Source organism: Branchiostoma floridae, chromosome 12 (assembly GCF_000003815.2).
Source record: "Branchiostoma floridae strain S238N-H82 chromosome 12, Bfl_VNyyK, whole genome shotgun sequence".
In the NCBI taxonomy this organism is placed as follows: Eukaryota; Metazoa; Chordata; class Leptocardii; order Amphioxiformes; family Branchiostomatidae; genus Branchiostoma; species Branchiostoma floridae.
In genome coordinates, this window is record NC_049990.1 from 16,347,494 (window position 1) to 16,363,623 (window position 16,130).

The 16,130-nt window shown below is 42.9% G+C and overlaps 2 protein-coding genes across 2 annotated transcripts; both read right to left on the minus strand.

Moving 5' to 3' along the window:
• Positions 1 to 3,291: 3,291 nt before the first annotated feature.
• Positions 3,292 to 7,626, minus strand: LOC118427064 (neuronal acetylcholine receptor subunit alpha-9-I-like). Its single transcript, XM_035836702.1, has 8 exons — positions 7,620 to 7,626; positions 7,306 to 7,433; positions 7,144 to 7,188; positions 6,749 to 6,858; positions 5,036 to 5,223; positions 4,478 to 4,795; positions 4,077 to 4,209; positions 3,292 to 3,679 (listed from the first exon to the last, which is right to left on the minus strand). Exons 1-8 carry the CDS (start codon positions 7,624 to 7,626, stop codon positions 3,292 to 3,294), a joined length of 1,317 nt encoding a protein of 438 aa, XP_035692595.1.
• Positions 7,627 to 11,408: 3,782 nt separating this feature from the next.
• On the minus strand, positions 11,409 to 15,819 carry LOC118427065 (splicing factor 3A subunit 2-like). Its single transcript, XM_035836703.1, has 3 exons — positions 15,741 to 15,819; positions 13,134 to 13,535; positions 11,409 to 12,025 (listed from the first exon to the last, which is right to left on the minus strand). The coding sequence occupies exons 1-3, from the start codon at positions 15,817 to 15,819 to the stop codon at positions 11,409 to 11,411; spliced, it is 1,098 nt and encodes a 365-aa protein (XP_035692596.1).
• Between the last annotated feature and the right edge of the window lie 311 nt (positions 15,820 to 16,130).

Genomic DNA, 16,130 nt, shown 5'->3' on the forward strand with positions numbered 1-16,130 from the left:
ACGCAGAAATAACAAAAGCCCATTTTTTTTGCGTACGTTTTAATATAAAACTCACGCGTTTTAACAGTTTAGTGTCTTGCAGACATGTTCAAGTATGGTAAGCATGCACGCATAAAATCAAACTCTACATGTACATACAGTGTAACATGTGTTCGTTGTTTATAACACAGTTTTGCCAGCTGGTATGGGAGCCAGGCTGTCTGTGACTAACAATATTGTTGCTATAATTGCAACAGTTATGAAATGATATCTATATATCTATATATCTCTCTCTATATATATCTATCTACCTCTCTCTTTCCCTTTCTCTCTCTCTCTTTCTCTCTCTCTCTCTATATATATATAGAGAGAGTTATATTATATATATATAAATATAGATATAGATATATATAGATATATAGATAGGAATGTGATAATAACACACATTGTCCGGTCAGGCTGATAACAATAACACACAGTCTTGTAGAAATTCCTAATAAAATGACAGAGTAAACAGTAGTTTACATGTAACAGCTGGATGTTTTCTGTTGGTCTTTGTCAGTAGACCTAGCCGCTTGTAATAGCCACTGGTAAGTTAGGGAGATATCAATGGAACAAGAGTTTATAAAATATTACAAATTTTTCTAAAGAAAATACAAGATATTCACAAGAAGGTCACTCTTTTTTTGGTCCTTAAATATCTATGTTTGGGTCATCCCCAGGCCACACAGAAAACGCCCGAAGGCCGCATGCTCTTTTTACTTCTAACTTGTCACTTCTATATGCTCCATAAGCTCCGTAAAGTACATCAACTTTAGTGCTCATCTTTCTAACATTATAAACTAAGATGTATCTTATTTCACCTTACAAACGTTCTGATGATCTAAGACCTTGTCAAGTAACAGGTAAGTAAGTTGGCAGGCCCCCCATTCAGAGCACCACAAAGCTGAAAGTATTTAAAGCATGTGTATAGGATATTTTGCTTTATGGTTCAGACTCATGGACACTAACTAAATCCCTGTCCAAGAAACTGGATGGTAACTACACCCACCTGCTTCGTTACGCTATGAATGCACCCTGGCAGAGTCGCATCGGAAACAAAAAACTGTGTAACGGACTTCCCCCGATCACTAGAACTATCCAGAATAGAAGACTGTATCTAGATGGTCATGTAGCACGTCATGAGGAGATGGCTGCCAAAGTCCTCCTCTGGGAACCTGACGCGAAGAGAAAAAGAGGATGACCGAACCTGACACTTAAGAAAGTTCTGGAGGAGGAGGTTGGTTTAAAGGACTACAACTTGCTAGCCGCGATGTTAGACAGAGATGCATGGTCGGACATCGTTAATGGCACCTCATATGAGGATGAACTGAAGTGAAGTATGTTACAAAGGTTCTTAAGGGACTAACTGTACATGTTGTAACAATTTGATAGCTCTGGCTGCATAGATGGATCATTACCTCCATGAAATGTCATGGAGGTTATATTTTACCCAGCGTTTGTCTGTCTGTCTGTCTGTGTCTGTGTGTGTAAACAAGATAACTGAAAAACGGGTGGATGGATTGGTTTCATACTTGGTGTGTTGGTAGGGTGTGATGAAAGCTGAAAATGATTAGATTTTGGGCCACCTAGCGGCTCCCCTTGGTACTGCAGCGCAACTTCCGGTTTTGCTATCTCGGTGTTCTGAACATGGTATGGTCACGAGTTTTGAGTATTAGATAGCTCTTGTGTCCAGAAAAAAATGACATAAGTTTGGGCCCCCTAGCGTCTAGTTTTGGGATAGCAGGGGCATTTTTGTCAAAAACTTCTGAAGACGATAACTCAAGAAGGGAATAACGGATTTGCATGATGTTTGGTATGTGAGTACCTTAGACAATGTTGTACAAGGTAAGATAATAATTATGCAAAATAGGAATACATTTGCATAATTAATGAGAACATTCTATCATAACAGTTTTTCCAATGTATCTCTTGTCCCGGACGTGATATGGTCGAGACATTTGGGTGGTAGAAAGCTTGTAGCGTCATGACAAAGTGGGGAAGGTTTCAGCCCCCTAACTTTTAATTGTGGAACTGCAGGGGCGTTTTTGTCAAGACACACCAAAGAGGATAACTGCAGAAAGGAATGACGGATTGTCTGCATTTTAGGTATGCAGGTAGCTTGCGCAAAGATGTTAATAGTGATATGCATCTTATGCAAATGAGGGCCTTATTTGCATAATTAATGAGAAAATTGTATAATTAATGCATAAATTATGTTAATATGTTAATCAATTGCATGAAATTCACGAAAGCTCTAAATTTTCATGGAGGTATGAGGTCGCCGAACTCTAGTTAAAGCTGAAATGAGTAAATAACTAGGAAGGCCGATATTTGCAATTTCAATCTATCTCCGTCCGTTATTTAGACATTGACCAATCTCAAAACATCATCCCACTGCAAAGTGAATTTTAAAAAAGGCTACCCCTTATACTAGAATGGACTCTTCCAGAAAATCCCTATATATGCAAAATGGACTGGTGGCCTCTTTTCCATTCCCTGTACCAAAGTTATATCAGATTTCAGATCAGTCTGATTTTTCATGACAAAGGTACCCAAGATATACATTTTTGGTTTTAAAAAAGCGGTAAAATCCCAACTAAAGAAGTTTTAAAGTGTGCACGTGACAGAGTCCTGTGCACTGTACGCAACCCCACACAAAATCTCAGGTAATTGAGTTTTAATACAATAGGCATAGGAGCCAAAACTATAAATTTTCAGTAAAGAAATTGGAAAAAAATTTAAAAAGGCAACAAAGGGCAATACAGTTCAATCTATGTATGGATTGAAGTATTAATACAATATATTTCAATCCATGTATGAATATGTAGAATAGTGTAGCTATTTGCAGGGAAAATCGGTTACCTAGCAGCCGTTGCTAAGAAACATGCATTTTGAATTAGACCCACCCTTGAAAATATTTAGTACGTACTCAGGATTCATCATACCAAGTTTCAAGCTTTTACCACATTTTGCACAATTCTAGCTGTATATTGCAATGAAGTTAGGCTGTAATTGTCATCGGGCATACTGTAAATGCATTTAAGTTCGCGGAGATTTAATTTCGCGGTAGCGGGAAAAATGACTTTTCGCGCGGTGGTTTTATTTTCGCGGTAGCACCATGCTCTGTTGTCTCTTACTGCCATGGAAAAATGTTCGCGATGGTTTCAAGTTCGCGGTGAAACGGCCACCGAGAAAACCGCGAACATTAAACCACCGCGAAAGTTTCTGCATTTACAGTATTCACAGATAACATGTGTCTGATCTCTCTCTTTACTTGCCCAGACACATGGTCATGGGCACGGCCACGGCCACGCTGATGACGTACAGGACAAGGCACAGCCTGTCAAGGACCTTGGTCAGCAGGGTATAATCGGACACCTCCGGCTCGTTCTTCACCGCCTTGGTCAGCTCCTCCACGCTGTGGATCAGGTCACTGAAGTCAGAGGACAAGGCGGCCTCCTGGCGGGTGGGCGGGCCGGACAGCTGGCGGGTTGTCTCGGAGACTTGAGCTGAGGCCTCTACGTCGGTCACCGCCATGTCATGGGCAGGGGCCACGCGGTTGGTCCGCACAGCCCAGGCTGGCTTCCCGCCGGGCAGGCCTGTCTCTCCATCGTCGCTCGTAGCCTCCTTCTGTGTGAGGTCTCCAAGCAGCAGGAACCTTAAAATCAATAAGAAGGAAATGCATTTGTATGATGATGCATATGTCTACATCCATTTACATTCACAGCTATTGTTGCTCAATGCATGCGTTTAGATTGCTTCATAGAGGCTGTACTGAACAAAATGTTGCCACCAGGATTCTTCCACGACAAAATCAGTTTGAATCTGCCTACTGAGGACAAAAATATTTTTTTCTTGGTTACATGCTTGATATAAAATAAAATTTGAATTGAAGCTGCCAATTGGATTCGGTTAAGCTTCGCGTCGTTCTCACCAAGTGTGAAAAGCCATTTAGAACTAAAGCCAACAAGTGTTGACAACCATCAAAAACAAGGAAATAAGTCTTATAGAGTTTGCTTTTTTGTTTTTGTTTTGGATAGGTGAGTACTACGTACCTTGCCATGTAGTGGAGAAAGAAAGTCTTCGCCATTGGAGACAGACTCCCCTCCTTGTCGTGGAGGCTGATGATGTAGATGGTGAAGAAGAGGAAAAGTCCCATCAGCCCCATGCACACGACTATCAGCGTGGCTGTAACATCATCCGTGGTTAACAGTTACGTGACATCAGATTGATATTAGAAAATTTGAATGCTTGAATCGCTACCTGACATGTACCTGGACTCTGCATTTTTCTACCAGTTCTTTCAGGCCCTCAGTACGGTAGCTGAGGAGCTACCGAAACATCGGCCAGGTAAAGGCCTCACATGATACAAGACCCTACTGTTCCAGTTTCCAGAACCACTACTTTGTGCTCAAAGAGCAATAGACAAAAGTAAGAATAGCACAACTTTCCTCACCGAAAAATGGCAGCGCTCCTTTCACAGGAAGTACATCCGTGACAAACACGAGAGACACGACCATGGAGAGCAGGATGGTCACTCCAAAGGAGATCCGGTCTCCCTTGTCTATGGGCATGACGAAGGTGATGGTCATCAGCACCACCAGGATGACACAGGGGGCAACAGTCGTGGCGATGTGGAACAGGGGGATCCTCTCCAGATGAACAGCGAAGCACGCCGTCTTGTTGCCTTCTGTGAAGATCTTGTCCTTCCGATTCCATTCGTCCTCCTGTTGAGTTGGAGACCAGACGCCACAGGAACTGCCCGCTCCGCATTCTGTGTTTCACAAATCATTTTTATACATTATTTATATTATAAATTCCTGTGCGATTTTCTCTGCCGAAGTTTTGGCAACGTTGCGGCTTCCTTCTGAATACCCAAACGTTACTGATATGGCTTTAATTAATTCATGCCACCTTTGTGAAAGCATGCACCATAATGATTGTACTTGCACAATTTCGGCATTCCACAATAGCATGAAATAAGTCCTTTCATCGAACATTTGCAAAAGCATACCGATGGTTTGCTTGATCGCAGAGGACACAGAGAAACAGATGTGGCATTCCATGGTGTCGGCAGGGAAGTAGAACGGGTTTGCATCACAGATGGTGCTGGTCAGAGTCTCCACCCTCCATGTTACCCTGCCATCGATGGTGATCAGAAGCGGTACGTCCTTAGCCAGTCCCGGGTACGAAGGATCAGCACTGTGGAAAATCAACAAAGTCTCACCAGGGGTGCCTAAGCATTTGCACGAACCTTATGAGATTCGTACGAATATTATGTGAGACGAACGAATCACTATGCGAAAACGCACGAACCTTATGAAAATCACACGAATCACTATGCGAAAACGCACGAACCTTATGTGATTCGCACGAATCACTATGTGATTTACACGAACCTTATTCAAACAGGCCGCCGCCGCTACGTATGGAGAAGGCATGTTTCTGAGCATTTCTATCCGTGATGTTTTTATGTCAAAGTATTGAATGGACATATACCAACACGAAGACGTATTAAAAACATGTGAGATACTCTTTTTCTTCATTTCTGCGTGTCACATCGTATTTTTCCGTCGCTAAAATCGAAGCCGCCATCTTGAAATCCCGCTCCGCCTGTCACGTGACCCGGGCAGTAATTGGCTGTTTTCGCATAAGGTTCGTGCAAATCACATAAGGTTCGTGTGTATCACATAAGATTCGTACGTTTTCGCATAGTAATTCGTGTGATTTTCATAAGGTTCTTGCGTTTTCGCATAGTGGTTCGTGCGTATCTCATAGTATTCGTACGAATCTCATTTCTCAGTTTTCTGACAACCCTTGTTTCCTCGTCCTTGGACTGTTCATCGTTGTGTTGCACTGAAGTAAAAAAGTTGCAATATTCTACTGGTAAAATAACATTGAGGAGGAGTGAGTGAGTGAGTGAGTGAGTGAGTGAGTGAGTGAGTGAGTGAGTGAGTGAGTGAGTGAGTGAGTGAATGAGTGAGTGAATGAGTGAGTGTGAAAATGACATTCCTTGTATGTCTGAAAAAAGGAATTTGTAATCTTAATTTCATTAGTTAAAAACAAGGATCACTTTCTGTTAAAAACCTACAGTACTGCGCCAAAATACCCTTATTTATCCACTATCTACCAGCATGATGGAACTGTTCATGGAATTGTCTCCAGGGTCGTCACAAATACTGGTCATGTTCATATTATACTAAGGTAGAATTCTGTTATGTTGGGCACAACAAAATTATTGCTCGCCTGTTAAAATATTCATTCCAATTCATTGTATTAAGAAATAGTGAAATAGAACTAGCAAGATTCCATCTTATTCCATGATAAACATACTTCTATCAATTTTCTTCCAATGGTGACTGTTTTAAAGGTGTACATACTTTTAAATTTTCGATGTCTGGCAGCACATTTTGGTCACGGAGAATGGTCTAGTTTCGATCTCGCGAGAGAACACGAGACTAGGCCAGGCTTGCGTAGATCATCTGCCCCCTACCCCGCCTCCTTGCTGAGAAGGAGTAGGTAGGACTTGGGGAGCTCCCAACCCTCATTGCGGTTCAGCTTTGCTCCCTCCAGCTGGATAGGGATTGCCTCCTTAATCTTTCTAATCGCGAGATCGAGACTAGGCCATTCTCCGTGACCAAGATGTGCTGTCAGACATCGAAAAACAGTCAAAATTGATAGTAACTGTATGCATACGTGACTGATGAACCTGTTTAACAGTACATACTTCTTTTTCAGGGTAAGTGTAGGGATCCAGATGCTGCTCCCCGAGACGCTGATGGTCTTGATGTCCCCGTAGTACCCTTGTTCCCATTTCAGCCGGCTGTCCTGCCAGGTCTGACAGAAAACAAAATACTGTAAATGCAGAAACTTTCGCGGTGGTTTGATGTTCGCAGTTTTCGCGGTGACCACTTCACCGCAAATTTTAAACCACCGCGAACATGGCAGTAAGATGCTACAGTGCATGGTGCTACCGCAAAGTTTTTCCCGCTACTGGGAAATTAAATGCATTTACAGTATTTTCTATAATTATAACAATAGAAACTAAATCTCGTCATAAATAAATGACAGAATTGCATAGTTTCTGAAGTGCCTGAAATTTACATAATTGGATAAACTTACGAAGTCAATGACTACAGCAGCAACCAGCAGCTCTCGTTTTTCGTCCTGAAATAAAAGTCACAGCATTTCTAAGTTGCTTGTTTTTTTTTACATCGTTTTGTTGCCTAGAAGTGGTAAACAACACAGATTTTAAGTGTGTTATATATAGATGCTTAAACTAACCAGGTCGACGATCTGTTCCACAGAGCCATTGAAACTGATGGCGGACAGGGAGTGGTTCTCAGTCTTAGGTGCCTGGTTTGGGCTGTACACAACGAGCAGATCCTCTTCCAGCTTTCCCCTGATATCCACTAAGGAAGGGAAAAGTACAAAACAAGGATCACTTTCTGTTGAAAACCTACAGTACTACGCCAAAATACCCTTATTTGCCCGGTCAGCGGGCAGTTGATGGAATTATCTAGGAATATTGAACTAAGGTAGAATCCTGCTATCTGCGCACAACAAAATTATTGCTCGACTGTTAAAATATTCATTACAATTCATTGTATTTCTGAAGACATAATGAAATAGATCTAACGTTAGCAAGAGTCCATCTTATTCCATGATAAAAGTTTAAGAAGAGACTAGTACATACAGTCAAACCTGCCCAAGGATAGAAGTATACAAAAATTACCTGAACAGCTGGGCTTGTCAGGTTGCCAGATGTCTCCTTCAGTGCACCTCACCTCGCCGTCAGACCCGTTCTCTAGTGAGTACCCCACGTTACAGGCGAACGCCACCTTTTCTCCCACGTTGTAGAACCTTTTGACAGGAATTCTCTTTCCGTAGTTTGGAGGACCCAAGTCCCAGCAGCCGACACCGTCTGGGTGTAATACGTTAGAAAAGGCAATAAAAGTACCCATCAATAAACATACATAAAAACATGACTGCATGACATGGTTGAGAAAAACACCCATGCAAAGCACTGGATCTGCACAATGTGAATAAGCAGCAATGGTCACAATATCATGTACAGTAGAAGCCGCTTAATTGCACGGCCTATTTGCCAGTGAATTTCGTGCAATTATCCGGCTGGTGTTTAGTTATTTAGCTAGACCGCACCGGTTTTGGATTTGGGATTCCGTGCAGTTAATCCGTTGTGCAATTAACTGGCTTCTACTGTATTTCAGTACTGGCACCGGCGTAATAAATTAAGAAAAATTTCAGCCTCATCAGACAATGTCTTGATTCTACATAAGAATCTTAAGAAACCAAAAGCATGGAGAATTGAGTCTTACAGGAAAGTCTGTGGCTCTCGTAAAATCCCAAGGATACAAGTATACAAAAATCACCTAAACAGCACAATAACACTCCCTTCTGCAGTGGAATGCCCCTTTAAGAGCCTGACAACGAAAGTATCAATTTGAGAGGCCGTAGAAACATGACAAGGTCCAGAAGATGTCTGAAATTGGCAACACAACTTACTGCACGGAATGACGTCACACTCCTCCTGGCTGCCATCTTCCAAGAGACAAAATGGCCGCTCGAGTCCGGTAGGGTTGCGGCAGTAGTTGTTCTCCAGGTTAGCCCAGGGGTACTCGGTCTTGTAGAAACCAGCCTGCGCAGCGGACCACTCGACACAATTTGCCCCGGAAACAGTTTTATTCGCTGAACCGCGGTAGTTTATGCCTCTACCATGGTAGCAAACTGGGAAAGATCAAAATGACCACACGTCAGCAATTTATCATATGTCGTTAGACATAATGCATTTCTGAATGTGTGGTGACATCCAACTTTCTTTCTGTGATGTGATTATGCAGGAAATGATAAAATCTAAGTGACATAACATAATAATAATAATAACTTTATTGCACGCGGTACAGAGTATGGCATCTATATAACTACAATTCTATGGCTTAACTTAAGGCTTATCTAACTAATACAGGAGTTGTAGTATGGGATAAGTTTCTTACAATCATTGGAGGCTTTTACAATCATTGGGGGAATTTCTAATATCTAAACCTTATTTGATGCCATGCGGGGATTGTCACATGTAATGATGTATTTGAATTTGCACTTCAGGTTCATTGCGATAAAGCCTTGTGTATAAAATGACAGCCTTCTGTATAGAGAATAACAATTTCAAGTATCTTAGCGTGAAAGTTCATATGCACCTGTGTTGGTAGAATACATTATAGAAAAAAATTGCTAAACTTGAAACAACACTGAATTAAACTATAGGGACTTACCCTCTAAATTGTCGGTCAATCTCCGTCGACCTTGTTCACAGAATGACCCTATCTCCAGCAGTGACGTCAGAAACGCACAACTTTTGAAACAGGGGGTCATAAGTATCAGAAAGTCTATGTCGACCCCCGTCTCTGTTGAGTGTTCTGATACCTATATCCCCCTCCTGCAAAAGTGGTGTGTTCCTGACGTCACTGCTGGAGGTTGACGGTTGGTTGACGGAGTTTTACCGAAGATATAGAGGGTAAGTCCATATAGTTTAATTCAGTGTTGGAAGTAAAGTTTAGCAGTTTTTCTCTGCAATTTCAAGTGCTACTTTAGAAGGAAATCGGTGAACCTAACCCTCCTCCTGACCTTCTATGTTCTTCTTCTCTGGTTCAGCGTTCCAACAGGCATGTGGTGGGGACGGAAACAGGTCACAGGTAGGGAACAGAGTCTTCGTCCGGTCATCAGCCATGTGCAGGACTTCCTCACACCATGAGCGGCACGGTACGCGTTGTGTACTGCAACATGTACATGTAATACAAAAAAGGAAGATTTAGAAACACCCTTCAAATATCAAAAACAAAAGACAAATGAAGGCAATTTTTGAGCGAACATTTCTATCGCAACTTTGAGAATGAATGACCAAGTGAATGTTGATGATCTAAGAAAGAATCAATAAATGCAGACTCATTGCCACAATTTCAAGTGAAAAACAAAACTTTCACTCACATACACACTTTATTGTTGTCTCCATGTAGAGATGAAGAGCAGGAAGTGTCGTTCTCTTCCGAGAGAACACATCGCGGGAAGATGACTGCAGATGCAAATTCCCGGAACTCGGGATGTTGTTTCTCTGCGTTGCTTGTCGAGCTGTTGAGCAGCTCCACGACGGAGGAATTCTGTATCTCATCAAACGTCGTCTGACCCAACTGATTCGGCAGCATCGCAAGTCTACCGTCGAGGTTGAGATCCACAGGAGTTGGCAGGCACACTGAAAATCATAACAATATGGAGATATCGCTTTGAACATCAAACGATCAACATGACGAGTAGGAAATCTACGGGACATGGAAAGTTCTCAAGAAAAATGCTGTCTTACTTTTTTCAGTTCTAGTTATCAAGCCATTGGAGTTTAAGGGATACGAAACAAAACGCTACGCGAGAGGAGAACATTTTAAAGCTTCTTTGTTAACAGTGGTAAGAATAGGATTTCTTTCCGAATTACAATTTTACGAGATATCCCAGAAGCGCTTTTAGGATAGAAGCACATTTTGGATGCCGGTCTGTCAGGACAATCCAGGATACAACACCATGATAACTTACCACAACCTTCCTCGTCACTCCCGTCCGAACAGTCCGTCCGCCCGTCACACCGCTGCCACGACAGGATGCAGGCATTTCCGTGTGCGCACTGGAGGTGCCCCAGGGGGCAGGGGAGTGCTGTGTGGGTCGAAGCTGATGTTGATGTAGGCATCAATGCATGGTGAGGGCGAAAAAAGAGCTTGTCAAAGAAAATGCAATTTCCACACGAGTTTCAGTTGGGAGTTTCTGTGACGTTTGCGTTACAATGCATGACTGTCTAACCTACAATATTTCTCGGTGGTAACAAAGTTTCCATAATCACAATGTCATTTGGTCAGTGATGGTAGATAAGCCCCAAAACAAATTACATATTGGTCCTTTTTTTTAAGTGTAGACAGGGAAACCAATGATATTGTATTCTGAAAAATCTATCCGCATATATGTATATTACATATATAAGAAAACCCTGTTCAAGTCACATTGTTCATAATGTTTTGGTGTGCAGATTTGGAACTGAAATCAATAAATTCAAACTATCTAGATGTCGCACTACCTATAACAGCTATTATCGTATTATAAGATCTATTAACTGAGGTTTTGCAGTGATGCCTGTCGGCAAGAATACGCCTGAAAATTTTTGGATTGTTTTGGTATTTGGTATGCGGGTAGATCCTTAGAAGACAAGGAAATGTTATGAACTATTTTCCCTAGCGATGTTAATGGTACTGCTTCGGAACGTTCAGTTTTTTTCGGCTCCAGTTACAAACACACGCACAAAATCAAACAAACCCTAAAAAGTTCAATAATTGTTCCTAACCGGGCGGTAGCTTAGCCGTGCTGGCCTGCAGAGCTGTACGTGTGGTGCTGGGCTGCACAGCCGCTGTGCTGGGCTTCTCGGTCCTGGTGCTGGGCTGCTCAGTTGTGGTGCTGCGGTGCACAGTCGTGGTGTTGGGGTGCACAGTCGTTGTGTTGGGGTGCACAGTCGTTGTGTTGGGGTGCACAGTCGTGGTGTTGGGGTGCACAGTCGTTGTGTTGGGGTGCACAGTCGTGGTGTTGGGGTGCACAGTCGTGGTGTTGGGGTGCACAGTCGTGGTGTTGGGGTGCACAGTCGTGGTGTTGGGGTGCACAGTCGTGATGTTGGGGTGCACAGTCGTGGTGTTGGGGTGCACAGTCGTGGTGTTGGGGTGCACAGTCGTGGTTTTGGGGTGCACAGTCGTGGTGTTGGGGTGCACAGCCGTGGTGTTGGGGTGCACAGTCGTGGTGTTGGGGTGCACAGTCGTGGTGTTGGGGTGCACAGTCGTGGTGTTGGGGTGCACAGTCGTGGTGTTGGGGTGCACAGTCGTGGTGTTGGGGTGCACAATCGTGGTACTGTGGTGCACAGTCGTGGTGTTGGGGTGCACAGTCGTGGTGCTGGGCTGCACAGTTGAAGCTATTGTTGGTGTAGGCATCAATTGCATGATGAAAGTAGAAAAAGAGCTGGTCAGAGAACGAAGCATTTTTCCACAAAATTGCGAGTTTCAGTTGCAAGTTGACAGGCCTTAATGCCGGCCGAACAACATTCCGCTGGCCGTCTGGCACCTCCCTTGATAATGACCGGTTGTATCTAACACTGCAGCTAGGTGTCGCTGCTGCAATACGGTTAATGCCCTCAAACGTGATTCATATACTTATACATAATAAGATTTGAAAATACACGTCGTCTACGATATTTCTTTGAGAATTCACCTTGTTTTGCATACTAAAAGAAGTCAATGCCTTCAAATAGTAGGAATAGATTTCAAATAGATTCAATCTACTAATATCTCATTCACTTTACTTACCCTCATTCTAAGGGGTCGGGATGCATGTACCCCGGGAAAATTTGGATTTTATTAACCAACTCCAGGCATATAAAATAAAATGTAATGATTAACACATTTATGTCTACAGACATCAGTCTACATAACAATAAGGCAGGTTTATTTGGCAAAGGTATGTGTTCGTGGAACTATAGTTTTGGATTGTTGTGATATTTGGTATGTGGGTAGGTCTTTAGAAGACAAGGAAATGTTACAAACTATTTTCCCTAGCGGTGTTAATGGTACTGCAGAGGAACGTTCAGTTTTTCGCCCCCCTAGAGACTTTTTGGGGACTGCGGGTGCCAATTTTGTTTGGCAATTAATAACCGGTACCCAAGAAAGGGTTGATGAATCTTAATGATTGTTGGTATGTAAATCTCAACAACGAATTTACGGCCAAGCACTCGTAAAATTCTTAACTTCTGGACAGAAAAATTCTTGAAATAAAATGACTGGGGTGTGACAGAAAATGGCGGGAAAATTATAAAGTAACTGTGTAAGAAGAGTCGACTAGGCAAATGGCAAATGACAAGGTAACAGTCAAAGCCTATCCTGACCATGCATGTTTTTGTATCTCCGACCGACCCAAGCGTCGTAAGAAAACTCACCATATGATACATATTAAATTGACGAACCAGGAAATATATTGTTGCAATTTTTCTTTGGTTATGGTAATGGTATTGGTCATAGAACGCTTACCTTGACCTATCTGACAGGTGAATGGCATTGCCGTGCTGCATGGCCAATCATGCCACTTGGACAGGGGACCCCACGAGAAGGCAGCGCAGTTTTCCCAGTTGTCTCCATCTGGTTGATCACCATAATAACCTGTGTCCCAGTTAAAATACCCGTTCGACTCCAGGGTTTGTCCGTCCTCAAACACCCACTGGCCTTCGGTAGCGATGTCGTTCAGCCCGATCCAACGGTTTTGCAATTGGTCTCCCAGTCCAGCGATTAAGTCGTTGGTCTCGCTGTCTTTAGGCAGGGCCAACAGTCCTCCGTCTGAGGCACACGTCTGGCTGGCCTGATCGTAGGGCTTCTCCTCAGCAAAATGCTTGTAGCAAACTCCGTTAAAAGGGACGTAGCCTGGCTTTGGGCACTCTGTAAAAGAAAGAAAACAGCAATTTACTAAAGCCTGTAGTGACTAGTAGGAGTCATTCCTCAACTAACTAGCTTTCAGCATGAGATTTTAACTGAATGCTGATGATTTCCAGATCAACTTTGCCATTTGTAAATAAAAAGTTGCAAGGCGTAACTGCTAATTAAATCACAAACAATACTATTGAACATTCTAGAGTCACACTGCTCAGCTACACCATAACCCTACAAAAGATCTACAAAAATACTTTACTGGCGACGGCAACAACGCACACGTGCTCGCTGTAACCAAACACCTTGCCACTGGCTGTGCATGTGGCTGTGTAGGAGAACTGGAACCCTTGACGGGTGACACTCCTGTCAGATGTAAACCTCACGAACACCTGGTTAGATGTACTGGTGATGTTGTGTGTTTGTGAGTCACCAATCTGATATTTCTAAGTCTAATGATCAATATAGAATACAACACGATGTATTCCGTATCACCCGAGGTCCCAGCCCGACCGCGGGTCGGATCGCCCGACGGCCGAAGGCCGGAGAGTGATCCGACCCGCGGGAGGGCTGGGACCGAGGGGTTTTCCGGAATACACCGTGTTGTATTCTATATTGAATACTATTCGCTTTGTTCAGCTCCCGAAGGTCGCTAACCCCTTGTTCGCTTTGTTCCGCTCCCGAAGGTCGCTAACTCCTTGTTCGCTTTGTTCCGCTTCCGAAGGTCGCTCCAGGCTGTTGGCGTTATCGGCCTTCGGGAGAGGAACAAAGCTAACAAGGCTGGACTCCAGGCTTAGCCTTCGTCCTTGAGCGAAGCGAACTGGAGAGTCCCAATTAAGGGAAATCATACCACCATTCTCTGGTTAGTAACGCGCGAATGGGTCCAAACAACTCAATTGAGTATAATAAGCGCATAGGGATATTAATGGCCATATTGAGTAATGAAATTTGAAATTTTAATGATGCCCAGTGTGATTATCAACTGTTGCATGCCGTGCCCAATTATATTACACGCCTATCATTTTTAAGATGGCATGTATTGCTCTTTTATTTAAAAAAAAAAAAGAAAAAAAAAAAGAAATGTAAAAAATGGTGCTGCCATGTGGAGTGACTACAGGGTGTTTTGCCCCAAACCCAAAGGTCCTGGGTTCGAATCCTACTAATATTGTGCCATTCGGAAAGACAGTTTACATGACTCTCCTACTTTCCTCTCTCCAGGTGTGGTAAAATGGGCACCTGACTTCGGTTAGGAGAGAGATGGGCTTCCAGTACCGTGCCCTAGACACAGTGGATGACTATGGAACCACATTTGTTTTACGTAAGCGTGCAAATACAATGTACCGCAAATTATGAGGATAAGGTCAAAAGAAATATTCCGATTTTTTAGGAAGAGGTTTCAATGTGGTCCCTACTAAGACCACAGAAACACCTGTCTGATATTGGTGCTACATGTAATTGTCCCTATAAACCCTGATGATAACAAGTAAAAATTGATGTCCCTCATTATATAACTGTTGAAAGCACAAAGCGATGCCTGAGTGTTGTAAAAACATCAACACATGGAACACAAACACACACACACACACACACACACACACACACACATGCGCGCGCGCGCACACACACACACACACACACAATGCGCGCGCACACACACACACACACACACACACACATACATACATACACACACATACACATACACATACACACACACGTGCACAGAGACACATGCACTCCCACATACACACAATTCCTACATAAAAGAGTAAATTTCATATATTTTCCATCTTTGATCTTCATTGAAGTTTCAGCAATACCACAAATGTGGTCACCCGAAAATTGTCGATGTTACTTCAACAGTTAATACGCACATATATTGATAACAATCACAGATGTCACTTTCTACTTATACCTGTCAGTACAGGTATAAGTACCCGACAAAGACTTGCCTTATCGGCCAATGGTCAGTCTCCCTTAGCGTTGGCTAGTTCGTTTTTCTTTTTAGATAAGTCGTTCCCGTTCTTATTTCAGACAACCAATACACATCCTGCTTTCATTCTCAAACATGGATATTCTTAAAAGAAAATGGCGGGTGAAATTATAAACGGGTCTTCCACTGTTTGAAACGTCTTAACGTTAACAAGAGTTCCAAAGACATGCACAAAAATTGAACGACACTCGACACATTTATAAAGTACAGAAAACGTTTCTTACCGGACGGTGGTTCAGAAGAGTCGACTAGAAAAATGGCAAACGCAACGGCAACAGCCAAGCCTAGACCCAACCTGGCCATGTTCTTGCCTGTTCGACCGACCCAAACGTCGCGGCCGAAGATGCGAAAAGAAAAAAAGGCACCTGAAAGCCTTCGTCCTTGTGCAATGCGAAAACAAAAAAAGGCACCTGATAGCGTTCGTCCTTGTGCGATGCGAACTGGAGAGTCCCAAGGGAAATTATACCACCATATCTCTCTGGTTAGTAACGCGCGAATGTGTCCAAACAACTCAGTGGAGTACAATAAGTGCATAGGGATATCAATGGCCATATTGAGTAATGAAATTTGAAATTTTGATGATGCCCAGTGTGATTATCAACTGTTGCATGCCG

What these genes read in the sequence shown, in the direction of transcription:
- LOC118427064 (XM_035836702.1), bottom strand. An exon ending in ACACTTACCCTGAAAAAGAA is followed by an intron (nt 5,224 to 6,748) that starts GTATGTACTGTT and finishes GATTTTCCACAG; the next exon opens with TGCTGATCCTTCGTACCCGG. An exon ending in TGCGATCAAGCAAACCATCG is followed by an intron (nt 4,796 to 5,035) that starts GTATGCTTTTGC and finishes TGTGAAACACAG; the next exon opens with AATGCGGAGCGGGCAGTTCC.
- LOC118427065 (XM_035836703.1), bottom strand. Translation starts at nt 15,819, where the DNA reads ATGGCCAGGTTGGGTCTAGGCTTGGCTGTTGCCGTTGCGTTTGCCATT. An exon ending in CTCTTCTGAACCACCGTCCG is followed by an intron (nt 13,536 to 15,740) that starts GTAAGAAACGTT and finishes TTTCTTTTACAG; the next exon opens with AGTGCCCAAAGCCAGGCTAC. An exon ending in CACCTGTCAGATAGGTCAAG is followed by an intron (nt 12,026 to 13,133) that starts GTAAGCGTTCTA and finishes CACCAACAATAG; the next exon opens with CTTCAACTGTGCAGCCCAGC.